This window comes from Nuphar pumila, chromosome 16 (genome assembly GCF_984573655.1).
Source record: "Nuphar pumila chromosome 16, dmNupPumi1.hap1.1, whole genome shotgun sequence".
In the NCBI taxonomy this organism is placed as follows: domain Eukaryota; kingdom Viridiplantae; phylum Streptophyta; class Magnoliopsida; order Nymphaeales; family Nymphaeaceae; genus Nuphar; species Nuphar pumila.
In genome coordinates this window covers 83,544,270-83,564,518 of record NC_143264.1, presented here as the reverse complement: position 1 = coordinate 83,564,518, position 20,249 = coordinate 83,544,270, and the positions used below count along the sequence as shown (strand labels likewise).

The 20,249-nt window shown below is 36.2% G+C and overlaps 1 protein-coding gene across 1 annotated transcript; it reads left to right on the top strand.

The window, feature by feature from the left end:
- The first annotated feature begins 892 nt into the window (after nt 1-892).
- LOC149813891 (peroxisomal acyl-coenzyme A oxidase 1-like) lies at nt 893-20,249 on the top strand. The gene is made up of 14 exons (XM_089992453.1): nt 893-1,154; nt 3,611-3,719; nt 4,813-4,874; nt 6,021-6,230; nt 6,411-6,498; nt 6,605-6,767; nt 8,349-8,547; nt 10,617-10,814; nt 12,298-12,429; nt 13,058-13,178; nt 13,733-13,843; nt 17,292-17,361; nt 18,514-18,697; nt 19,792-20,249. The coding sequence occupies exons 1-14, from the start codon at nt 1,008-1,010 to the stop codon at nt 19,999-20,001; spliced, it is 2,004 nt and encodes a 667-aa protein (XP_089848579.1). The 5' UTR covers nt 893-1,007; the 3' UTR covers nt 20,002-20,249.

Sequence of the window (20,249 nt, the reverse complement as noted above, 5' to 3'; positions counted from 1 at the left end):
AACTCCATAACTTTTCATGTATTGACAAGAAGGCCTCTCCTTTATATAATTAAGCCTTTTTTATCCATTTCACTTATTTATTTTTTTTTTGTTGAGCAAAAAAAGTGAAAAATATATACTTTTGAGTTTTTTTTTTCCAACAAAAGATGTGAACCATCTGGTAGTGCAAGTCACCTTGTGTTCGGACGTTGCAAGTTCGAATCCCAATGGTATCGTTGTATAACTGTTCCTAACCCCATATTTGTGAAGCAAGTAATGCCTTCGATTTTGGGATCCGAGCCATCAAATGCAAGAGCTTCATGGTAATCGTTAGATTAAGACGTCAACACAAAAAGCGACACCTGTCTGCCAATTGTATTTGTCCGGTCTTAAGCAACGTATCCCAATTGAATGGAACTTCTGATGCTTGATCCAACCCACTTGATGATATCGCCACGTCGGTGGTCGGTAATGCATGAAGCCTTTCTCAGAGAGTTACCTCTGATGGCCCTGATGCCCTTCATCCATGCTATGAACGGCATCCAAAATACCATGGCTGAATTATGTTTTCAGCCGTTCATTTTGCAAACTCTAGATGCCGTTCATCTGGGTGCATCAATGGTTCTGAAAAAAAAAAAAAAACTAGGCCCATCCTAGAAATGCTGAATCCAAGCTTTAGATGCCGTCCATCGCATGGATGAACGGCATCAGGGTGACCTCTCACGGGTTAGATGGCGGTGTCGGTCTAACCTTTGAAAATTACGTATTGAGCCTGTTGACCGTTATACGCCGACCACGAAAGAAGCAGGATGAGAAGGGGCACATTCGGAAATTCGCAGACTATCTATTAACCAATCCAATTTGATAGGTAGAAGACGTAACATGGGAACTTCCGTACTCAATGTGTTAAATACGACCGACAACAAGAGAGAAGGCAGAGAGAGAGAGAGGGAGGGTGTCTTTTCTGATCTCTGAGGGGTGTTCTTGCTGAGCATTTTTTGGGTGGATTATTGATCGAGGTTTGGGGGATGGTGACGATGGAGGAGGTGGATCATCTTGGTGAGGAGAGGAGCAAGGCCCAATTCGATGTGGAGGCCATGAAGGTCGTTTGGGCGGGATCCAAGCACGCCCTCGACGTCTCTGATCGTATGGCCCGCCTCGTTGCCAGCGACCCTGTAATTAACCCTCTCTCTCTCTCTCTGACACCTCAATTGTAGCCTTTTTTACTTGACGCCTGATGTGTCTGTGTGTTTTCTTGCGGTTTTACGATGGTCCTGCGTTCTTATTCACAATGGGTTTTGCTTGATTTGGTCGAGATACAACATTGATGATCCCGCGTTGTCTGTTGGTATCCTTCTTTGATTTTTTCAAGATCTTTGTGTGCGATTTGATTGATGGATCGTTTTCTTGCCTCTTTTGTTGGTTCTTATTCAAAGCATGGTGGACGGTGTTTTGTGAATTTTAACGGGTAATCTTTTTTTTTCCTTATGGGGTTGAGTTGTGGAGGCTAATCCGACGATGTTTTTCTGTTTTTTCCTATTTTTGATGTTCAAACGTGTGATTTGAACCCGAGATTTCTTGCCTAAAATGCCGTATTTTCCAAGTATTCCGCCACGGTGTTCGATCGTATAGGGTTATGTTTTTAATTGTTTCTTTGGAAGTTTATGAACGTGGAAAAATAGAAGCTTTGCCTTGTGGTCTTTAGTTAAGTTGATAGGCTTTCTCCTCACAAATACAATGATTGGTTTGGTCCGCACCAGCCTTTTGTTTAATTAGCGCCACATTTTAAAATAATTTTGTGATTTTTTTTATTAACTTGTGTTGACTGAATATTACTTTCTTTCTTCTTTTTTAAAATTCTTTTTATCTAGTTTGCTACGTGGCTTTTTGTTTCCAGTCGTTTTTCTTGCATCATAATCCATTGTTTAATATATATGGAATTTTATTTTATAAGTAATTATTTGATCTGCAAAAGTTTTTCGATAATGCCAACTTTTTGTGTGATTTCATGTACCGTTTTGATCGTCTTATGTTGAATCCATTGATTTCTTCTTCCTCCCCGCAACACCCCTATATATTTCTTTTCCCAATAGTGGGAAGCTACCCGACTGCATCACTGTCAGATGGTACCCGATTGCTTGGGATGGTCAATTTTCAATGTTTTTTCGAAATTCTGACCTTACAGATGTGTTCAGCATCATTGATTTACTAGAATTTGACACTTGGATCATTTGATTTCTATGCATGGGTACGTTTTTATAAGGTTCAAAAATCATAGGTCTACAATTTTCTTAAAATTTTGAGGCTTCAAATACCATTTTTTTCATCCAAAATGCATGATTCAAGTGTCAATTTCTAGTAAATCAGTCATGCTGAACACATCTGTAAGGTCAGAATTTCAAGAAAATACCAAAAAAATCTTAGTGGGTAGAGTTGGTACGTTTTCTATATGGTAGATTTTCATTTCTCTATCTCTCTACATATATAATTTATTTATATTTATTTATTCCATTGAATGATTGTGAGCAGCAAAACCAACCCCCACCTCCTGCAAACAAAAGGAGGAAAAAAGGGTAGTGAATTGCAATATGACTCAGACACACCCTACTTGTGATGGATGCTGATGTTTAGTATGCACAGGACAAATCAAGTCTAGAACTCTATTGTTTCTTGTTCTTGTCACATCGTCTCAAATTCTGTTTGAAAACAAGAACAAACGAGACTACATTTTTTATTAAAAAAATCAGCAGCAAAAGCCCATTCTTTTGAAAGAAACGTTTAGAATCTGAAGAATTATATTGATAAAAAATACTTTTCAAATGAACTCGATTATGGGCCCAATTTTTGTTGGACCCTGGTTCAGATTATCCTGATCCATGGAATTGAATCCTATACTTAACTTCATTTTCAAGGAAAATCTTGTATATATGTCCTTTATTTGACCATGTTTTATAAAGTTAAAACCAAATAAAACGCTTGTATATTGTTTGCCATTTTTTTTGTAACTTGTTTTTTATGATTTTTTTTTCATCAATCTTTTTGAACACAAAACCTTTTAAATCATGTATTCAGTGCTTAACAATTTTTTGCTGTTTCACGTGTTGCTGACTATGCCTTTACCTATTCATTGTCACTTTTCTGCGGGTTTCTTTCATGAACCAGAGTACCTTTTTTTTTGGGGCATAGAAGTCCATGTTTTCTTCTACTTTTGATTTGGAACAGCAGTCTTGTGTTGTTGAACCAAAAATTTGGAGCATCAGTTTTGCTTGCACTGGCATTTTTTTTGTTGCTCATGTTATATATATCAACTATTTCAACAAGCATATTGAAAGCTGTAATGAAACATATGTGGGTTCAATGCCATGTCCAGGTGGTAGGGTCATGGAATTTTTGCCAACGTATTTATGGCTACACCACTGTTTCCAAAAAGAAGAGACAGTAACGACGACTAGTGTCATTAATTTTTTTCTATATCTTGTTTAATGCATAATCCTGACTGTGTCTATTGATTTTTGTCATCTTATCTGCCTATTTCGTTAAATGTTAAAGCAACTTTTGTAGGCAATCAACTATTTCAGTTATACTGGTTTCTTAGTTGTGGATTCCTCTTTTTTTCTTCTCCTTTACCTAGGTATTCCGCAAGGATAACAGGGTTACTCTGGGCAGAAAGGAGTTGTTTAAGAACACCTTAAGAAAAGCAGCTCATGCATGGAAGAGGATTATTGAGCTCCGTCTTACAGGTATACCTCATATTTTATTTATGAGAATAACATGTAGCATTTCTATGATGTATTACCAATTTACCATAAGAATTTTTATTCCCCAATCTCCATCGCCTTCACTCCCTTCAGCACATGTTGGTGAAATTACTTCTGTTTTCTAGTTGCTTGTGTGTCTGAATATATCTGAAGTACGGCCAGTTCAGACTTTCAGAGTATCTACAGTATCATCTATTAACGACTAACGAGAAACATTTTAAAGCAATCTAACGAGGAAGATTTGAGTTCTTGTAATTAACAAGATGGAACAACTTTATTAACCTTTTTGCAGTGTTTTTTCATAAACATTCTATTCTTTGACGTCATTGCAAATTCTCAAATGGAATATCAAGTCCTGGAAGAAGGATATGCATTCTCTCTCTCATTTTTTCATATTAACATCTGATTTCCTTGCAAGGACGTTTGTCAGGAATCAGGACATACCTGTCGTTTTGTTGATAGTATCTCAAGGCAAACCCCTGATTCTGCAAATTGAAAAGCATGTAGAACCCCAAAGCTACTAGACCTTCAATACAATCTTTCCTAGTCTCTGTCTGCATCTAGTTGATCCTAGATCTATTGATGCCCATCTACTATCTCTAGACTTTCTCTCCATCTTCAGTATGTTGCTTTCATTTCCTTCCAACCGTGTAGTTTTTTCATTTTACTCATGCTAATGGCATTCTCATCGCAGTTTCTCCATTTATTCTACTGCTATTCCTCCAGGGGATGAATCTGCTTTGGTATTAATGCTAGCCCTTCATTGAAGGACTTGGTGTTGAATCTGTTGATATAATTTGTGGAATCATGTTAGAAGAAATGCATTCCTACTTAATCATATTTCTTCTTGTCAAAATTCTCTTTTAATTCTATTATTATCATTGGTTCTACAACACATCCTGCACTGGATACCAGGTTTTTAGAGGTCCCAACTTTTAGCATTATAAACTAACTTGGGTGTCAGCTAAGGCTGACTTTTTTTTTAAATAAATACCTTGGACCTAATTTGGTTGATTAACTTATTTAGCTTTTTTGGTTGTCTCACTGTCTAACAACAACTGTTTTATCTTATCAGAAGAAGAGGCATCAAAGTTGAGGTCTTTTGTTGATGAACCAGCATATACAGATCTCCACTGGGTAAGTAGACCCTGTGTTTCCTCTTTGGTGAGCCTTGTGTTGATGATATCTTATGGTAATCTTGGGGCACATGTTGAACGAGACTGATTTTATGTAGTCAGTATTCCTATCTAGGACTATGTGCATGTGATTGTTCAGAATCCGTCTGTACTCAGCTACAAAGTTAATTTTGTATTGCAAATGCATAATTCACCAAAAGTGGGTTTTCTATGGATATCTAGAATTATGTAATCCATCTTCAAAATGAAAATATGTGGTTTTAAATGGGTATTTGGTAACCCCAGATTTTGATGGTTTTTTGAGATATTGCACCAAGTTTGCACAATAAGAACATGTTTATTAAACTGAAATAAATTTGACCCAGCTCATGTTTTTGACTAAATAAACGATGTCAAAACTCCTCTAGGATCTGATTAGTAAATAACACTTGCAACTATGATTTTTCTACTGGATAATATGGTATTGTTTATAGAACCAAATGTTACAGATGCGTGCACACACACATGCACGCCATATTGTTAGTACTGTACTAACTAGCACTTCCCACAGGGTTTTTAACTTTTCCTTAATGCTTTGTAGGTCAACTTACAACTTTGATATACATATCTTTGTTTAGTGATAAACACGTTTTTGTTTGTCTTGCAACGTGTACAGGTTTTCCAAGAGCTTCAAAAATCAAAGGCGAATGCAATAAATTTTCATGATTGAATGCAAAAATTAATGTTTTGTACTGGAACTGCTTGATCCAGATTAAATGCTAGAGTGCATCACGACATGTTACATTCAAGTTTACACATATGTTCTCTAATGTACATATCCATGTATGTACATCATACATGAGTATGTGTGCTGGCTTTGCATTTAGTCTTGCTTTGTCTTTCTAGACTAATACATGATTCTATATCATAATTTGTGATTAAGTTATAAAGATCATTTCTTTTTGCAGCATTTAGTGAAAAGTGGGTTGAGTGACCCGAATCTTTGTATTCTGGGACACACACTTTGAACTTTATGAGATTCATTATTCGTCTCTTTGGATGATCTGTAGTTTGTTCTCACAATTAAGGCTATTGGTCTTTATGAATCTAGTGTGTCATTTTTGTATATGGGCTTCTAGTTTTGACTTGTCATCATTCCCAATTTTAGGGCATGTTTGTACCTGCTATAAGAGGACAAGGTACTGATGAGCAGCAGCAGAAGTGGCTACCATTAGCATATAGGATACAAATTATTGGCTGCTATGCACAGACCGAACTTGGTCATGGTTCGAATGTTCAAGGTCTTGAGACTACAGCAACATATGATAAAAAATCAGATGAATTCATCATTCACAGTCCCACATTGACTTCAAGTAAAGTGAGTGACAAAGACCTTTGGGAAATACTTCAGTCACTGAAAAGAACTCTCATCATGGTTCCTTTTAAGCATAAATTTCTTGTTTGCAGTTGTCTTTTTCTTTGTCTCATTAAATTGTGTAGAACTATTCAATATTGTCTTACAATTTCCCTTGTAACTTTCCTGTTCTCTGAAATTCAGTGGTGGCCTGGTGGCTTAGGCAAAGTATCAACACATGCAGTTGTATATGCCCGTCTGATCATTGATAGCCAGGATTATGGCGTACATGGTAACTGGATTTCCTCCTGCTTTGTCTGTTATTGGGCATTTGTGCATTATTACTTAAAAAACAATAATGTTTCTTTCTTTCTTTCTTTTTTCAAAATGTGTTACAGGGTTTATTGTTCAATTGCGAAGTTTAGAAGACCATTCACCTCTTCCTGGTATCACGATTGGTGATATTGGGATGAAATTTGGAAATGGGGCCTATAACACAATGGATAATGGTGTCTTACAGTTTGATCATGTGCGCATCCCCAGAGATCAGATGTTAATGCGGTTTGTTCTAACATTTGCTTTTGTTTGCTTCTTTTCATTATATTATGACGTTATGCTAGCTTTTTATGTTTAGATGAGGCAACTGGTGTTATTTCTTTATTATTATTTTCTTTTGAGTTAAATTTCTTTGAAAGATCTTGAATTTTAGTCTCTACAATATTTGTGAACTATGAAGAACATTGAATTGTTCAACATACTGGCTGATTTAAGTTACCTTTTATTAGATTGCGCCCCCCCCCCCCCCCCCGTCTCTCAAAAACAGTAGACATTGGGTTGGGCATTTAGACCTTGATGGGCCCTCAGGGCCTGGTCTGCCAGTAGTCCAGCTCAGCTCTTATTGGACTCAGGCTGGGCCCAGGTTTCACTTGGTCAACATCCAGGATCTATGTTCATGTACATGTACAAGAAGGTCAGGTTGGGCTTGGCTGGGTTTACCAGACTGGCGCATGGCTCGACTTACTGGTGATTATGTAAATCTTGATTTTGTGGACGAAAAACGGCAAATCTTTTTGGTAATCCATGTAGTACAACTTTCTCACTAAGTCTTGGCAGAAAACATGCTGGAAAATTTGCCATTTTAACCTGCCTTTTTCTTTTCAATAACCAACTTGTTCTCACATTTTTATTCATAGTACAAATTTGTCTTTTCAAAATAAAAAATATCAGGTGAAGCATGTATAAGTATACTCTTGACTGTCCCAGTATGTTTTTTTTTTTGAGACAAAAATAATTATAAAAAAGAAGACACTACAACAGCATACACCTATGGGACCAAAATCCGTATTCCTTCCTTAAACAGAGGACCCAAAACTTACCCTATCTTGTTACAAGGAATCAAATGACAATTTTGTGTGAGTAAACCAGTTACAACAGTAAATTATCTCACTTGATTGTCTCGGTATACTTTATCCTTTCCGATGTTCTCAGCTTTTTGATAACTAATGGGACGATAGCATTCAACTGCTCTTCTCAGTTTTCAACTGATATCCTTCCAAAAAACCATGTTAAAGAACTCTTCTCCCCCTGATCCTTTTACACTTTTAAAATATCATATATTTTCTGCATTCATTCCTTCAGCTGCCTGGTTGTCTCACCTTCTTTTCTTTTTTGTTTTTAATCTGTTCATAATATATTGGTCTAAATACTTTATGAGTGCGTGAATCAATCTGGTGTTGCATGTAAATGATTATATATTATGATAGATATTCACTTTATCCTTATGGACAAATAAGATAGGTGCTCAATATGTTATTATCAGTATCCAAATATGCTTCTCTACAGAAGCGCAGGGAAACCGACTATCCTCAGTAAATATATTTTTGTCATTTTTATTTCTCTACATGCTTCCTTTGGCCTCTGCAGTGTTCAGGGATAGGCTTGCATTCAATCATGTCAAGGTTATTGTTGCTGAATGTTACTAGTTCATTTCTTCATTTAACTAGGACTCGTTTAGCAGTTAGTATAAGCTTTAATAGTGTTTCTTAGTTGGTAGTGAGAACTAGCCTTTTTTCTCTTCATTTTTTTTCTTCTTTAAAAAACAAAAAAAGAAACCTCAGCTTATCTTTCCATGAACATTTTCAGGGTTTCTCAGGTGACAAGAGAAGGAAAATACGTGCAATCCGATGTGCCCAGACAGCTAGTTTATGGGACAATGGTTTATGTGCGCCAAACCATTGTTTTAGATGCTTCATCTGCACTGTCACGAGCTGTCACCATCGCTGTTAGGTATAGTGCAGTTAGAAGGCAGTTTGGTTCTAAAGATGGGGGTCCTGAAAGTCAGGTAGCGTTGAGCATATAATTTGCTGAGGCTTCAAAATGCTTTTGAATTTACAGATGAAATAGTCTTCTTCCTGTTCTGATAAATGTGAACTTGAATTTAGCCATGATCGTATAATATAATCTACTTGCTGTGCCTAAACGAAATCAGGAAAACCCGTACGTATGGATGTCTGATTTGTGTTATCTTTAACTGTCAGACATTGTTTTTGACATGAAAATCATACTTTTTTTTCTTCTGTTACTGATACTCTTGCTGCTGTCAGACTGTACAAAAAAGTTATGATCTAACGAGAAGTTTTGTATAACAATTATGTCATTATTTTAATCACATCATGGCTTTGTCACACCTTGGAGAAGAGCAAGCATATGATGTGAGGGCATATCTTAGAAACTTCTATTCAAGTACTTGCTGTTTATTCTTGTTGAAGAATTCTAAGTCCTTCATTTTGTTAAATTATGTATATATTAATATATATATATATATATATATATACATATACTTATATATATATACATTCGTATATATATACATATATGTATATATACATAATTTATTTTCTTTTTCTGTACAACCAAAATCCCGATAGGGGTGTTTTGGTAAATTACCATGTATTTTTTCCCTTTTGTATTTTTCCTTTTTTCTTCTTTTTCCCTTTTTTCTTTTCCCTTTTTTATTTCTTATTTTTCTTTTTTAAGGACCATAAGGGGCCCCACCCATCTAGTCGTTGGGGCCCCAACGATCATATTTATGACCGTTGGGGCTCCCAACGACTAGAAGGGAGCCCCCCTTTATGGTCTCCTTTTTAGTCTCCTCCTCTATAAATAGAGGAGGCTCACACTTGTAATAGTATGGGGTTTTCACCCTCCTCTTTCTTTCTTCAATAATATTCAACTTATGACTTTAAGTCATTTTCTACTTTTGTGAGTTTTGTGTGTACACTTTTAGTGTTTGTGTTCTTGGCTCTTGTGGTCACTCTTAAAGAGTGCTTTTGCTCTATTGGTGCTTCCGCCTCTCTTCATTACACATTTACCCCCATAATAGATACATTCTAAGTGTCTTTCTTTTCATTCAAAGTCTACATATGTATGCATGCATTTGTGTGTGCATTTATGTATATATGGTCATTCCTGCACTCAATTTCACCAACACTTTTGAAACGGAACGAGTGGTTCCCAATAAAGATATTTTGATGCACATACCATTCATTGTGCTATGTCCGTATTGAGAAACATTTAGAAGTAGACAGGAGTTGCGCTGTATCATCATGCCATGGTATTGGCTCCTAATTAGCTTATATTATCAGTCAACAATCTTACAAAACTCTCAGGATGTCAAGGTGACAGGAAATACAGAATTTGGTCATTACACATCCTTGCCAAGCCGTCCTGGATCAAAACCTGTAATTTCTGGAGAAAAAAGTTTAATGTACCATTATCCAATATTTATGTATGATGGTCTACTGTAATATCTGGGGAGCACGATTGTCCATTTACCTATTTATATATCTATACTTGTAGAATATTTATACTTAAACTAAATGATTTGAGACAACAATAAGAATTCAGTAGTTGATGCAAATTGAGAAAAGACAATTTTCATGACTAATAATGTTGTTACTCTCCTTTAGTGCCTTTCCTGATCCCTTGACTATCAATCAAACCATATACACTTGCCATAAGTTGGCATCCTATATATATGTCTGATTTCCTTTCTTCAAGGAAAGGTTGGCAAACTGAAGCTCATTTGTCCAATAAATTAGCAATTTATCAGCCTCTTGATGCTATAACTAAGTTATTAGTAGTGGCAAGACATTCTGCTACCAGAACCAGAAGATTGCATATTTTGTATCTCCTTATTCTGGTATTCCTTGTAACAAGATTTTATTGCTCAGTCTTATAATGTTATTCGGTCCTTGTGTTTGTGCTTATCATTGAGATAATTTTCTTTTTTGCAGCGTGATATAGTTTTTTATTGCAAGATTGCTTGAAAATACAACGATGAATTTTTATATAGAAGACTTAGTTCTCTGTTAGTACTGTCTTTTATTCATGTGAATTTCAATATGGCAGGTGATTGACTACAAAACGCAGCAAAGTAGGCTCTTCCCTTTGCTGGCATCTGCGTATGCATTTAGGTTTGTAGGTGAATGGTTGAAATGGCTGTACCAGGACGTGACAAAGAGGTTACAAGCCAGTGATTTTTCAACCTTGGCTGAAGCTCATGCATGTACTGCTGGTTTGAAGTCATTGACAACCTCTGCTACTGCTGTATGTGAAACACCAACCATTTATTAATTAAATAAGCATTTTTATTTTATTAGTATTACTTGAATCTGATGGCTCCTTTTCTTGAACCCCCTGTAGTGTCACTATTTCTATTAGAAAATCTGCTTTTAGTTGTCTCATTTACTTTTCCTTTGTTCCTACTTCTTAGTTGATCCTAAAAACATGTGTGGTTTGTCTAGTGATTTGGAGTTTATCTAGAGCAGTCTTTTCTGATGAAACACATGCAATGTAGGTGTTCTATCAAGTCTGCGTGCATCTTCTTTTTCTTTTGGTGCTGAAGTAAGATGGCATTCGAAGATGGTTCAGTTACATTCTATTATTATAAGTTTTATAGCTATGAAGAGTAATGCATTGAGCGAACTTGATTGATTGTATATTTATTGAGATGATGACTTCTACAACATCAAAAGAGTTTATGTCATCATGGATGCTAGAGGCTTCACATATTTTTCAATCTTATTAAAGCATGGTTGTTAGATCCGATGAGCTCAACTACTGTTATCGGGTCATGTAATCTGAATGTAGTATCTTGTTGTTTGCAAGTCTTTAATTTCAGTAATACTCTTATGTAAGGATATAGAATGCATAACAAATTACAAGACACTAACTGAGATATCCCTACCAATTGTGTATATATGAGGATGAGAAGTAAACTGCCAACTATGTTTTTGGAGCTTGGCTAGTAGTTTCTGTCTGAGGTTACAAAGTTAGCTTTGCTTCCAATACACTGTTAAAACTTGATTGCTGGAATTATTGCCCTATCAAATGTTACATTACATCCTCTAATATTTGTTAACACACTTCTCGAGCATGCAGCTTTAAGAATTATTAGCTGATTTCTTTACACAACTTTAGGTTTGAAGAAAAAAGTTTTGAAAGCTGGGTGCTGCTTGGACTGTAGTGCAGCTATCTACCCAAATACTTACGCCTTTTTATGTTAATTTCAAAATCATCCTTGAATTTTGTGTACATCTAGCAGCACAAAATGATGGTAATTTGACCTTTGTATTCTTTGTCACTGTATGACCAAAAAGAAACAAGGAGAGAGCCACCAACTCATTGTACCATTCTTGCCACTGGATCATTCGTTAGGAGGATATAATCATGGTTAGCTTCATTAAGTTGTTCTCCAGGTTTAATATTCAGACCTATGGCATCTCAAGGGATCTTTATTTTCATACCACTCTTTGCTGCAAAAAAAAGAAAATCAAGTTGTTGTGCATTGTGTTTCCATGTTCCTGATTGCGTGAAACATCTCATAATGCTTTCCATGTTCCTCTCAAGCATAAATTACATATTTAGTTGCATATCTTTTTATAATACAGGATATTCGATTTCATGTTCCTTGTATGCAAATTATTTTTCTTTTCATCTTTAGTTGTCGGGCTATGTCTTGATTTGTTATCCTGTTCTTTTGTGTGCTGTTCACATTTGTATAAATGGGAACTGGTGTTTTTTTTTGCAGGATGCGATTGAAGAATGTCGGAAGTTATGTGGTGGCCATGGTTATTTGTGTAGCAGTGGACTGCCTGAATTGTTTGCTGTTTATGTTCCTGCATGTACATATGAAGGGGATAATGTAGTTTTGCTTCTTCAGGTTTGCTAATCTTATACAAAAGCACTTGAATAGTCCTTGACGATTTGAATATTTATTCAATGGCAAGCTATGTTGTAAGTTTTGAATGAGGTCTGATTTTAAGAAATCTATGGATTAGGATATTTTTGTAAGGCCTATTAAATTCCTTTTGGAAACCTTCTTTTATACTAACCTGTTTGCCCAGAATCCCTTTCATAAGGGCTACAATCTGTCAATAGGTCCCTGATCATATGTAGGTTTTATTTCGTCTTAATTAGCTCTATCCGTGCCGGAGTTGTGTCCACATGTGGAGCATGATGTGCTTCAGAGTGAAGTTTCAAAGTTAGGTTTCCAAATCTTGTGACTCAGAGTGATATTTCAAAGTTAGGTATCCAAATCTTATTTATTCAAAAATCACTACTTAATACTAGTGAGTGCCCTATTAGTTGGATTTAAGGTCTGCCATGAAACCGCTATTGTTGAAAGTTTTGAAGAATTATTGTAGTGTTTGTTGTTGACATACTCATTAATTTTCTGTTGTTTTGGTAATGTAATTTGCTCCTGTGCACTTTCATTGAAGTTTATGCGGCAAACAGATTTTCATAGTTTACTAAATTGTTTCATTTGTGCTGAAACATTGTGCTTGCAGGTTGCTAGGTTTCTTGTTAAGACCGTGTCTCAGCTGGGTTCTGGAAAGAAACCTGTTGGCACAACTGCATATTTGGGGCAGGCAGAGCACTTGATGCAGTGCAGATGTGGTGTCCAAACAGGTGTATTACAGGCTCCATTTTTTTCATGACCAAGTGGTTGCTATACCTCCCAAGATGCAATTCACTGAAAGCAAACCTAGTTACTGGTTACAAAACATGTTACTGGCCCTTGTTAATTGTTTCGGTGGAGTTTGGATTCTCGAATAGTTGCTTAAGATTATATGCTTATTTTAGTGGGAAAAAGTGGTGTTTTCCTTGCACTGTCGAACAAAACTTTCCATGATAAAAGAAAAAACTAGGTGAAAGTTGGGGATTCATTTCTCAATATAGTGGTTTTGAGTAATGATCCACTGAATAGTTGAGGCTTATCTCTCTATCCATGATACACTGCAAAGCTTTAAAAGGCTGGGTCATTTAGAAACAAGAGGAAGACTAGTTGCTAGCTTGACTATTCATTTTCTCCTTTTCTTGTTTAGGTAGAGGCTCTCAAGTTTTTGTTTTCTTACCATGTATTGTACTTGTCTCCAAAGCATGAGCACTATTGTGTGGTCTCTCTTGTTATAAATGCTACCATTTGTAGTCATTTCTGTACATCTTCTGGTGCTCCATTGCAGCTGAAGACTGGTTGAAGCCTGAGGCTATCTTGGAGGCATTTGAAGCGAGGTCAACAAGATTAGCTGTTACTTGTGCCCGACAAGTAGGAAATGCAACAAATCCAGAAGAGGGTAAATTTATTTTTAGCAGAATTTAGACTTAATAGCATATGAAATTTCTCTGCTTTGAGTGTTCCTTTGAACGCCATATCTCGTACCTGTATTTCTTTAATTGTTCGGTATGCTTTTTAAAGCAAGCTTATGACACGACTTGTTTTCTGATCTGTAAGATCTGTGCAATGATGCAAGTGACATAGATTATCTTTAATAATATCTTCTTAGTGCAAAGCCTTCAAGCTCTATGCTGGTAACATAAAGGAATAGCCACAATATTTTGGAAGCTTCAAGGAAAAGGCTGACAGTTTATATTGACACAGGCTGAAAGTTAGGCCAACTATCTGGTCAGTAGAGTACATGCAAGTGAGTTGCATGTTAAGCTAGAAAGATCCAAAGTATGTCCATAATACAACTAATAGTCCGGATGTAGTTGAAAGCTCCGGGTGATGCATAGGGATGAGAGCAAATTTTTTTATATGAACCCCTCTTTCAAAGAAAATGCTTTGCTTTGAATTTGGACATTGCAGGTCCTTATGCTACAAGCAAGGATTTATCCTCTCACTTTGAAGAGGGATAACCTTTGCAGGACTTGTACCATTCCTGTGCAAATTCGGGGTGAAGTGGCGTCTTAATTTTGCAACATAGTTCTAATAGTTTCTAGATAACACCATCAATCCTTATGGAAGATCACAAAGAACCAATATAACTAAGTATATACAGATATTGTCATGACATGGTTAATACTGGAATAAAACAAAATGACAAAAGACAAGAAAGGAAAATGAGACTGTACTTCAAGCCTAGGGCCCTTTCCTATTGCCAGCATCTACTTAGGAAGACTCTGACAGAGTTTCTTGAGGTAGAAGAGGTTTCAAGATTATGGGACAAGATCTGGGCTAGGTTTGACAAGATGAGAAAGTAAAGTTATGGACTAAGATAGGTACTGTATGACTGCTAGAGCAGTAGGCGAAGTCAAGGCTAGAGCTCAGGAAGGATCAATTTCATGGGTAGGTTAGATCTTGGAATGAGGGTGTGTCTCCCCATTTATAGTGCTTCAATAGTGGATCTTTGCATCTAGATCTAGATCCAAGATTAAAGCATCTGTTTGAATTTGTTTGGCCAGGTTTTTAGGGAGTCCTTATAACACGCCAGGCCTTTAAAGTTTAATTTTGACTGGAAGAAGCTGTTTAGGAGTTGATCCTTATTGAATTTTAGGGTAGATCTAAGTTACCTTTTCAATTTTTGGTGTTAGGGAAAATCTGGGGTTCATCCTGTCATGAAAATGGCAGGAATCTCAATGCACTGTGGAATGGATACCAAGAACCAAAAATACAATGTATTTGAATATACACTCACTATAGAAGTAACAATGGAACAGAAGAATTATAAAATGAATAATTTCATTAAGAACGAAATTCAAATAATACAAAAAGAAATATAAAATTACAAAGAAAAGGACATCCATCTTAACACATCCCACCATTTTGCACGTCACAAAATGTAGCTTCTTGTTTGGACCAACCAGCTTGAAAGATTTTCTTCCTGGAGTCTTAATTTTGCTCCATGATATCAGATTCACGTGTAAGCTTGCAACATCCGGAAAATGTTTTCATGGTCAAAGTTGCACCTAAATTGGAATAAACCCTATTTTGGACTTTGGATATCTTGTCTAAGAAGAATTATCCATATACCCAGAAATTGGGTTGTCTACACTAGGTCTCGGGCCTTATCTGATTGTTTGGCATGCTTAGGCATTGCTTAGATTGCGAAAGGAAAAGATCATTAAACATTCAAAAAATATATTAAAAAGAAAAATCAATGATGCATATCATGAATATGCAATTTCTGTTTATACTTGTATGAATAAACTTTATGGGTAATATTTTAGTTTGTAGTTTATATAAATATCAATTACAAGCTACATATGCCTAGCAAAAGAAAGAGAGAAAGCGTTGCTGATGAAGTGCTGCCAACTTGGAATTTGGTTCATGAATTAAGAGTGAATATAGGATAAAATACTCATCTGATACAACAACAACAACAACTACGCCTTCATCCCAAAACAATTGGGGTCGGCGATATGAACCAAAAAAGAAAATCATTTTGGGTCCTCCACATGAATCCTTCTCCTCCAATCATTTCTATCCAATGTCATGTCCTCGGTGAGGTTCAAAGCATTCATATCCTTTCCTATCATCTCCATCCAAGTCTTCTGATATTATCCTAAAACTATACATACAATAGCATAAATGCACAGAAATTGGTTAGTTCAAAAATATTAAATATTCTACCATAGGAAATATATCTTAGGCTAGTTCCAAGTCTTATTTTTATTCCCAAGTTTAATTGCTAGAAAGTAGTAGTTTCTTTTACTTCTTGATTCTTGATTGAAGCAAATAAGGGGAAAGATGACTTTCATAGGATCAGTCAACAACTTGGTTGACTAGTTGCTAGCCTAGTTAAGTATCACCTGGCTCACCTAGTTTGCTTGGGGGAGGCCTTGTTTCGTGTGGCCAAGGCTACACAGGATAACCACTAGGCAACAAATGTTCCAGTCTGAGGGAAGGACAAACATTCTGGTTCTAGTTTTGATCTCTTTGGCAAGATCAAATCCCTGTACATGATGTTTATCTTCACTGTACGTTGTGGCTGGATAGTGATCATTATTGTTGTTGCTATCTTAGTTTGGCAGACCTGACATACCATTTCCATTCTTAGGCATTCAACCATCCTACCAGTCATCATTCACAACCTTTATGATAAGTCTTGTTGTACATATACTTTCTTAAATGAATTTTTTATGGTCATAAATTAGCTGAATTGCTTTTGTAAAAACAGTTTTGTCCCATATTCCCTATCTTCTGTGAAAGGAATGACCTATGAATGTGGAAGGAAATCTTTCTAGAGGTTAACAACAAAGACATTAATAAGCTTCCCTGGTTGCTTATGATCAGCTGCTAGATGATTTCATTGTATCTTAGTGCATGGTTTTGTAGGTGTCCTACTTTCCTTATGAAGAGGTATAATTCACCACTCTATATCAACCCTTATGACCACGAGGGGCTTTTTGCACCCTATCCATTAAATAAACCCACAGCACCTGTGCTCTTGACAAATTTTGCAAGTCAACCAAAGACCACTTGAGAAAAGCCTATCCATCTCTTCATGCAACTATTCTCGGAGCTTACAATGCCATCTTTAAGATAATTAGTTTTTTAGTCTCTTCATCAGTGTGCTTGAATATCTTAAAGTGCCTCCTGGACACTGCCTTTAAAGTAGGTAGAACTGCAAACTTACGCCATCTATATTTTGCCTTCGAGAAGGTGTGCTCTCTATCTTGTACTATATTGATAACCAATAAAAAAGGAGAAATCATATATTACATGTTCATCTTCTTTGAAAGACATATTCAACATTTCTTAAATATTCACGTGTGTTTTGTTGAATTTTTCTCTTCATGCAGGCTTTGCTGAGCTCTCAGCTGATTTAATGGAGATGGCAATTGCACACTGTCAATTAATTGTTGTTTCCAAGTATGTTGATGTCCCTGATGATTATTAAATTTTGTTTTGGTTGACATGTTGATCCAGTTAGTATCGGGAAGGGCGTATTCTTAAATTGATAAAACTAAAATAAGATAAAGCATGGTGCTCGAAACCGGTATCTTAAGTAGTTGCTTGAAACTTAAAGGCTTCTTTGGACCTCCTAACTACCAAGGTCTTAATACAAACAACAACAACAACAACAACTACGCCTTCATCCCAAAACAATTGGGGTCAGCCATATGAACCAAAAAAGAAAATCATTCTGGGTCTTCCACATGAATCCTTTTCCTCCAATCATGTCTATCCAATGCCATGTCCTCGGTAAGCAACCAAGGTCTCAATCATAGCCATAAATATCTCCAATATTTTTAAAATATCACGATGTTTACGAGATTTTGACCTTTGTTGATATTAAAGAAAAATATTGCATTCTTTTCAAAATGTCAGTTATTTATAATTATCACGATAATATCATGACATTTATAAAAAGCTTATTTTATATATTTTAAGTTTATACATCTTCCATTTTTTGTTTGTTTTATTTTAAAAACTTTTCTCACTATTTCTTTAAGTTTTCACAAAAATGCTGTTAAAACGTATTATTTCTTATCGTTTTTAATATTTCTTTACACTTCTACAATTTTTAAAGCATCCAAGATTTGCCCAAGAAAAATCAGTTTTTAAAAACAACTCTTGAGAAAATACCTTGAATGATATCTGTGGCTATGGTCTCAATTGACATGAAAGAAAATATGAGACATCAAGGTTGTCTGGAATACTATAGATTGTTAAAGCACCTGAATTTCTCAGATGGGCAAGCATCGATCCTCTGTTTGATCACCATCTGAACCCTTCATGCTGACCACAAGATTGGAGCACCTTGTAGACAAATTTATGTGACCATATCCTTGATGGTCCGAAGTTGCCTGATATTGTTAGAAAAATGTGACACAAATAAAGCAGCATAGCGTTTGGTGGCCATGCTGCTTGAGAATTCAGTTCCTTATCTGGTCTGCTCTTTTTAACCCTGGGCCTATAGCTCATGAAAAATGAGATTCCAATTGCATTGCTTCCATCCATAATGAGAATTGAAATATTGAACTCATTTCTTTTCATTCTTTCCTTTCTCTTGACATTCAGGTTTATTGAAAAGTTGCAGCAAGACATACCTGGGGAGGGAGTCAAACAGCAGCTCCAGGTGCTATGCAGTGTCTATTCTCTCCATCTTCTCCACCGACATGTGGGTGATTTCCTTTCAACCAGCTGCATCACTCCTAAACAAGCTGCACTTGCCAATGAGCAACTGAGGCTTCTATACTCTCAGGTATGCTTTTCCAAGTGTGTGTGTGTTGATGAAAACCTACAAAATAAAATATGCTAAATGGGTCGAAATGAATTTTCCAGCACCTTTTTGCATTTCTGGCATCATAGATGTGTTAAGCATGGGCAATTTTGCTTGCTAGGAATCGATACCTGGATCAAAATTTGATCTTTCAAGCCTCAAAATTTTACAAAGATTTTGGGCTGCTGATTTTTTGAACCTTATAAGAACCTATCCACATGTCGAAATTGGATGATCCAAGAGCTGATCCATATGAAGTCAAGCATGCATATCACATGTATATGGTAACCCCCCCCTGAAAAAGCCGTTTAGTATTTTTAGTTTGTAGGTTTTCATCTCTCTCTCTCTCTCTCTATCTCTATCTATCTATCTATATATATATATATATAGTAATGGGTCTGTGCTAAATGGGTTTTTATGTTCTTCCAGTGTTTTTTTCGCAGTTCCGACCCCAGAAATGTGTTGGGATGGTCGATTTATGAGGAATCCACACCTGGATCATGTGTTTTCGATAAAAATAATGATATTTGGAACCTCGAAAATTTACAAAGATTTTGGACCGTTGATTTTTCAAACGTTATAAAAACCCACCTATATGTCGGAATCAAACACTTCAAGAGCTGATCCCTATAAAATCAAGTACATAGATCACATCTATACAGTCAGAATTTAAAAATAAAATGAAAAAACCCTGAAAAACTCATTTAACACTTTTTATTTAGCATATTTCATTTAACATGGACCCATTACTCTCTCTCTCTCTCTCTCTCTCTCTATATATATATATATATATATAGAGAGAGAGAGAGAGAGAGAGAGAGACGCATTCTGCTAGAATGTTCTGAAGGATAAGTTAAATGACCAGCTTTCACGTAGGTAGTTTTAGAACAACTTCTCAGCTAGCAGCTCAGCTATGGTGAGTGGCACTTCTTGTTGAGCCTGGTGGTTCTCTTTCTGTGGCCTTTGTTTGATCTCTTATCATGTCAGCATACGACAACCTTTGGGTTTTCAGTTCAGATTTTGATACTTTGACTCGGTTTGAATAATCACCTGGAGGGATTTGTATTTGTTCGCAGGTACGTCCCAATGCCGTGGCACTGGTTGACACATTTAACTACACCGACCACTATCTGGGTTCAACCTTAGGCCGGTACGATGGAAATGTCTATCCAGCTCTCTACAAAGAGGCGTGGAAGGACCCTCTGAATGATTCAGTTGTGCCAGATGGTTACCATGAATATGTTAGGCCTCTTCTGAAGCAGCAGTTTAGGTTCTCCAGATTATGAGCCTGATTGCAAAGTTGTCATCTTATCTGTGTCATCTAAAACCTACTCTGATCTGTTTCTGAGTAATCTTTAATGGTGGTAATTTGTCCGAAGAATCCTACTCTTATAAATGAAAAAAAGATGATTTTAGGTGTCGTAGCATTTATTTTGAAATTTGAGAAAACGGCAGTCATCTAAGCTATGTTTGCTGGCACGAGAATTTATCATGAGCAGGCTGATGGTGAAATGATATTGACCTAATTTCGACC

Coding starts and splice junctions, on each gene's coding strand:
- LOC149813891 (XM_089992453.1), top strand. CDS start 1,008: ATGGTGACGATGGAGGAGGTGGATCATCTTGGTGAGGAGAGGAGCAAG. Junction 12,430..13,057: donor ATGTAGTTTTGCTTCTTCAG/GTTTGCTAATCT, acceptor TTGTGCTTGCAG/GTTGCTAGGTTTCTTGTTAA. Junction 13,179..13,732: donor CAGATGTGGTGTCCAAACAG/GTGTATTACAGG, acceptor GCTCCATTGCAG/CTGAAGACTGGTTGAAGCCT.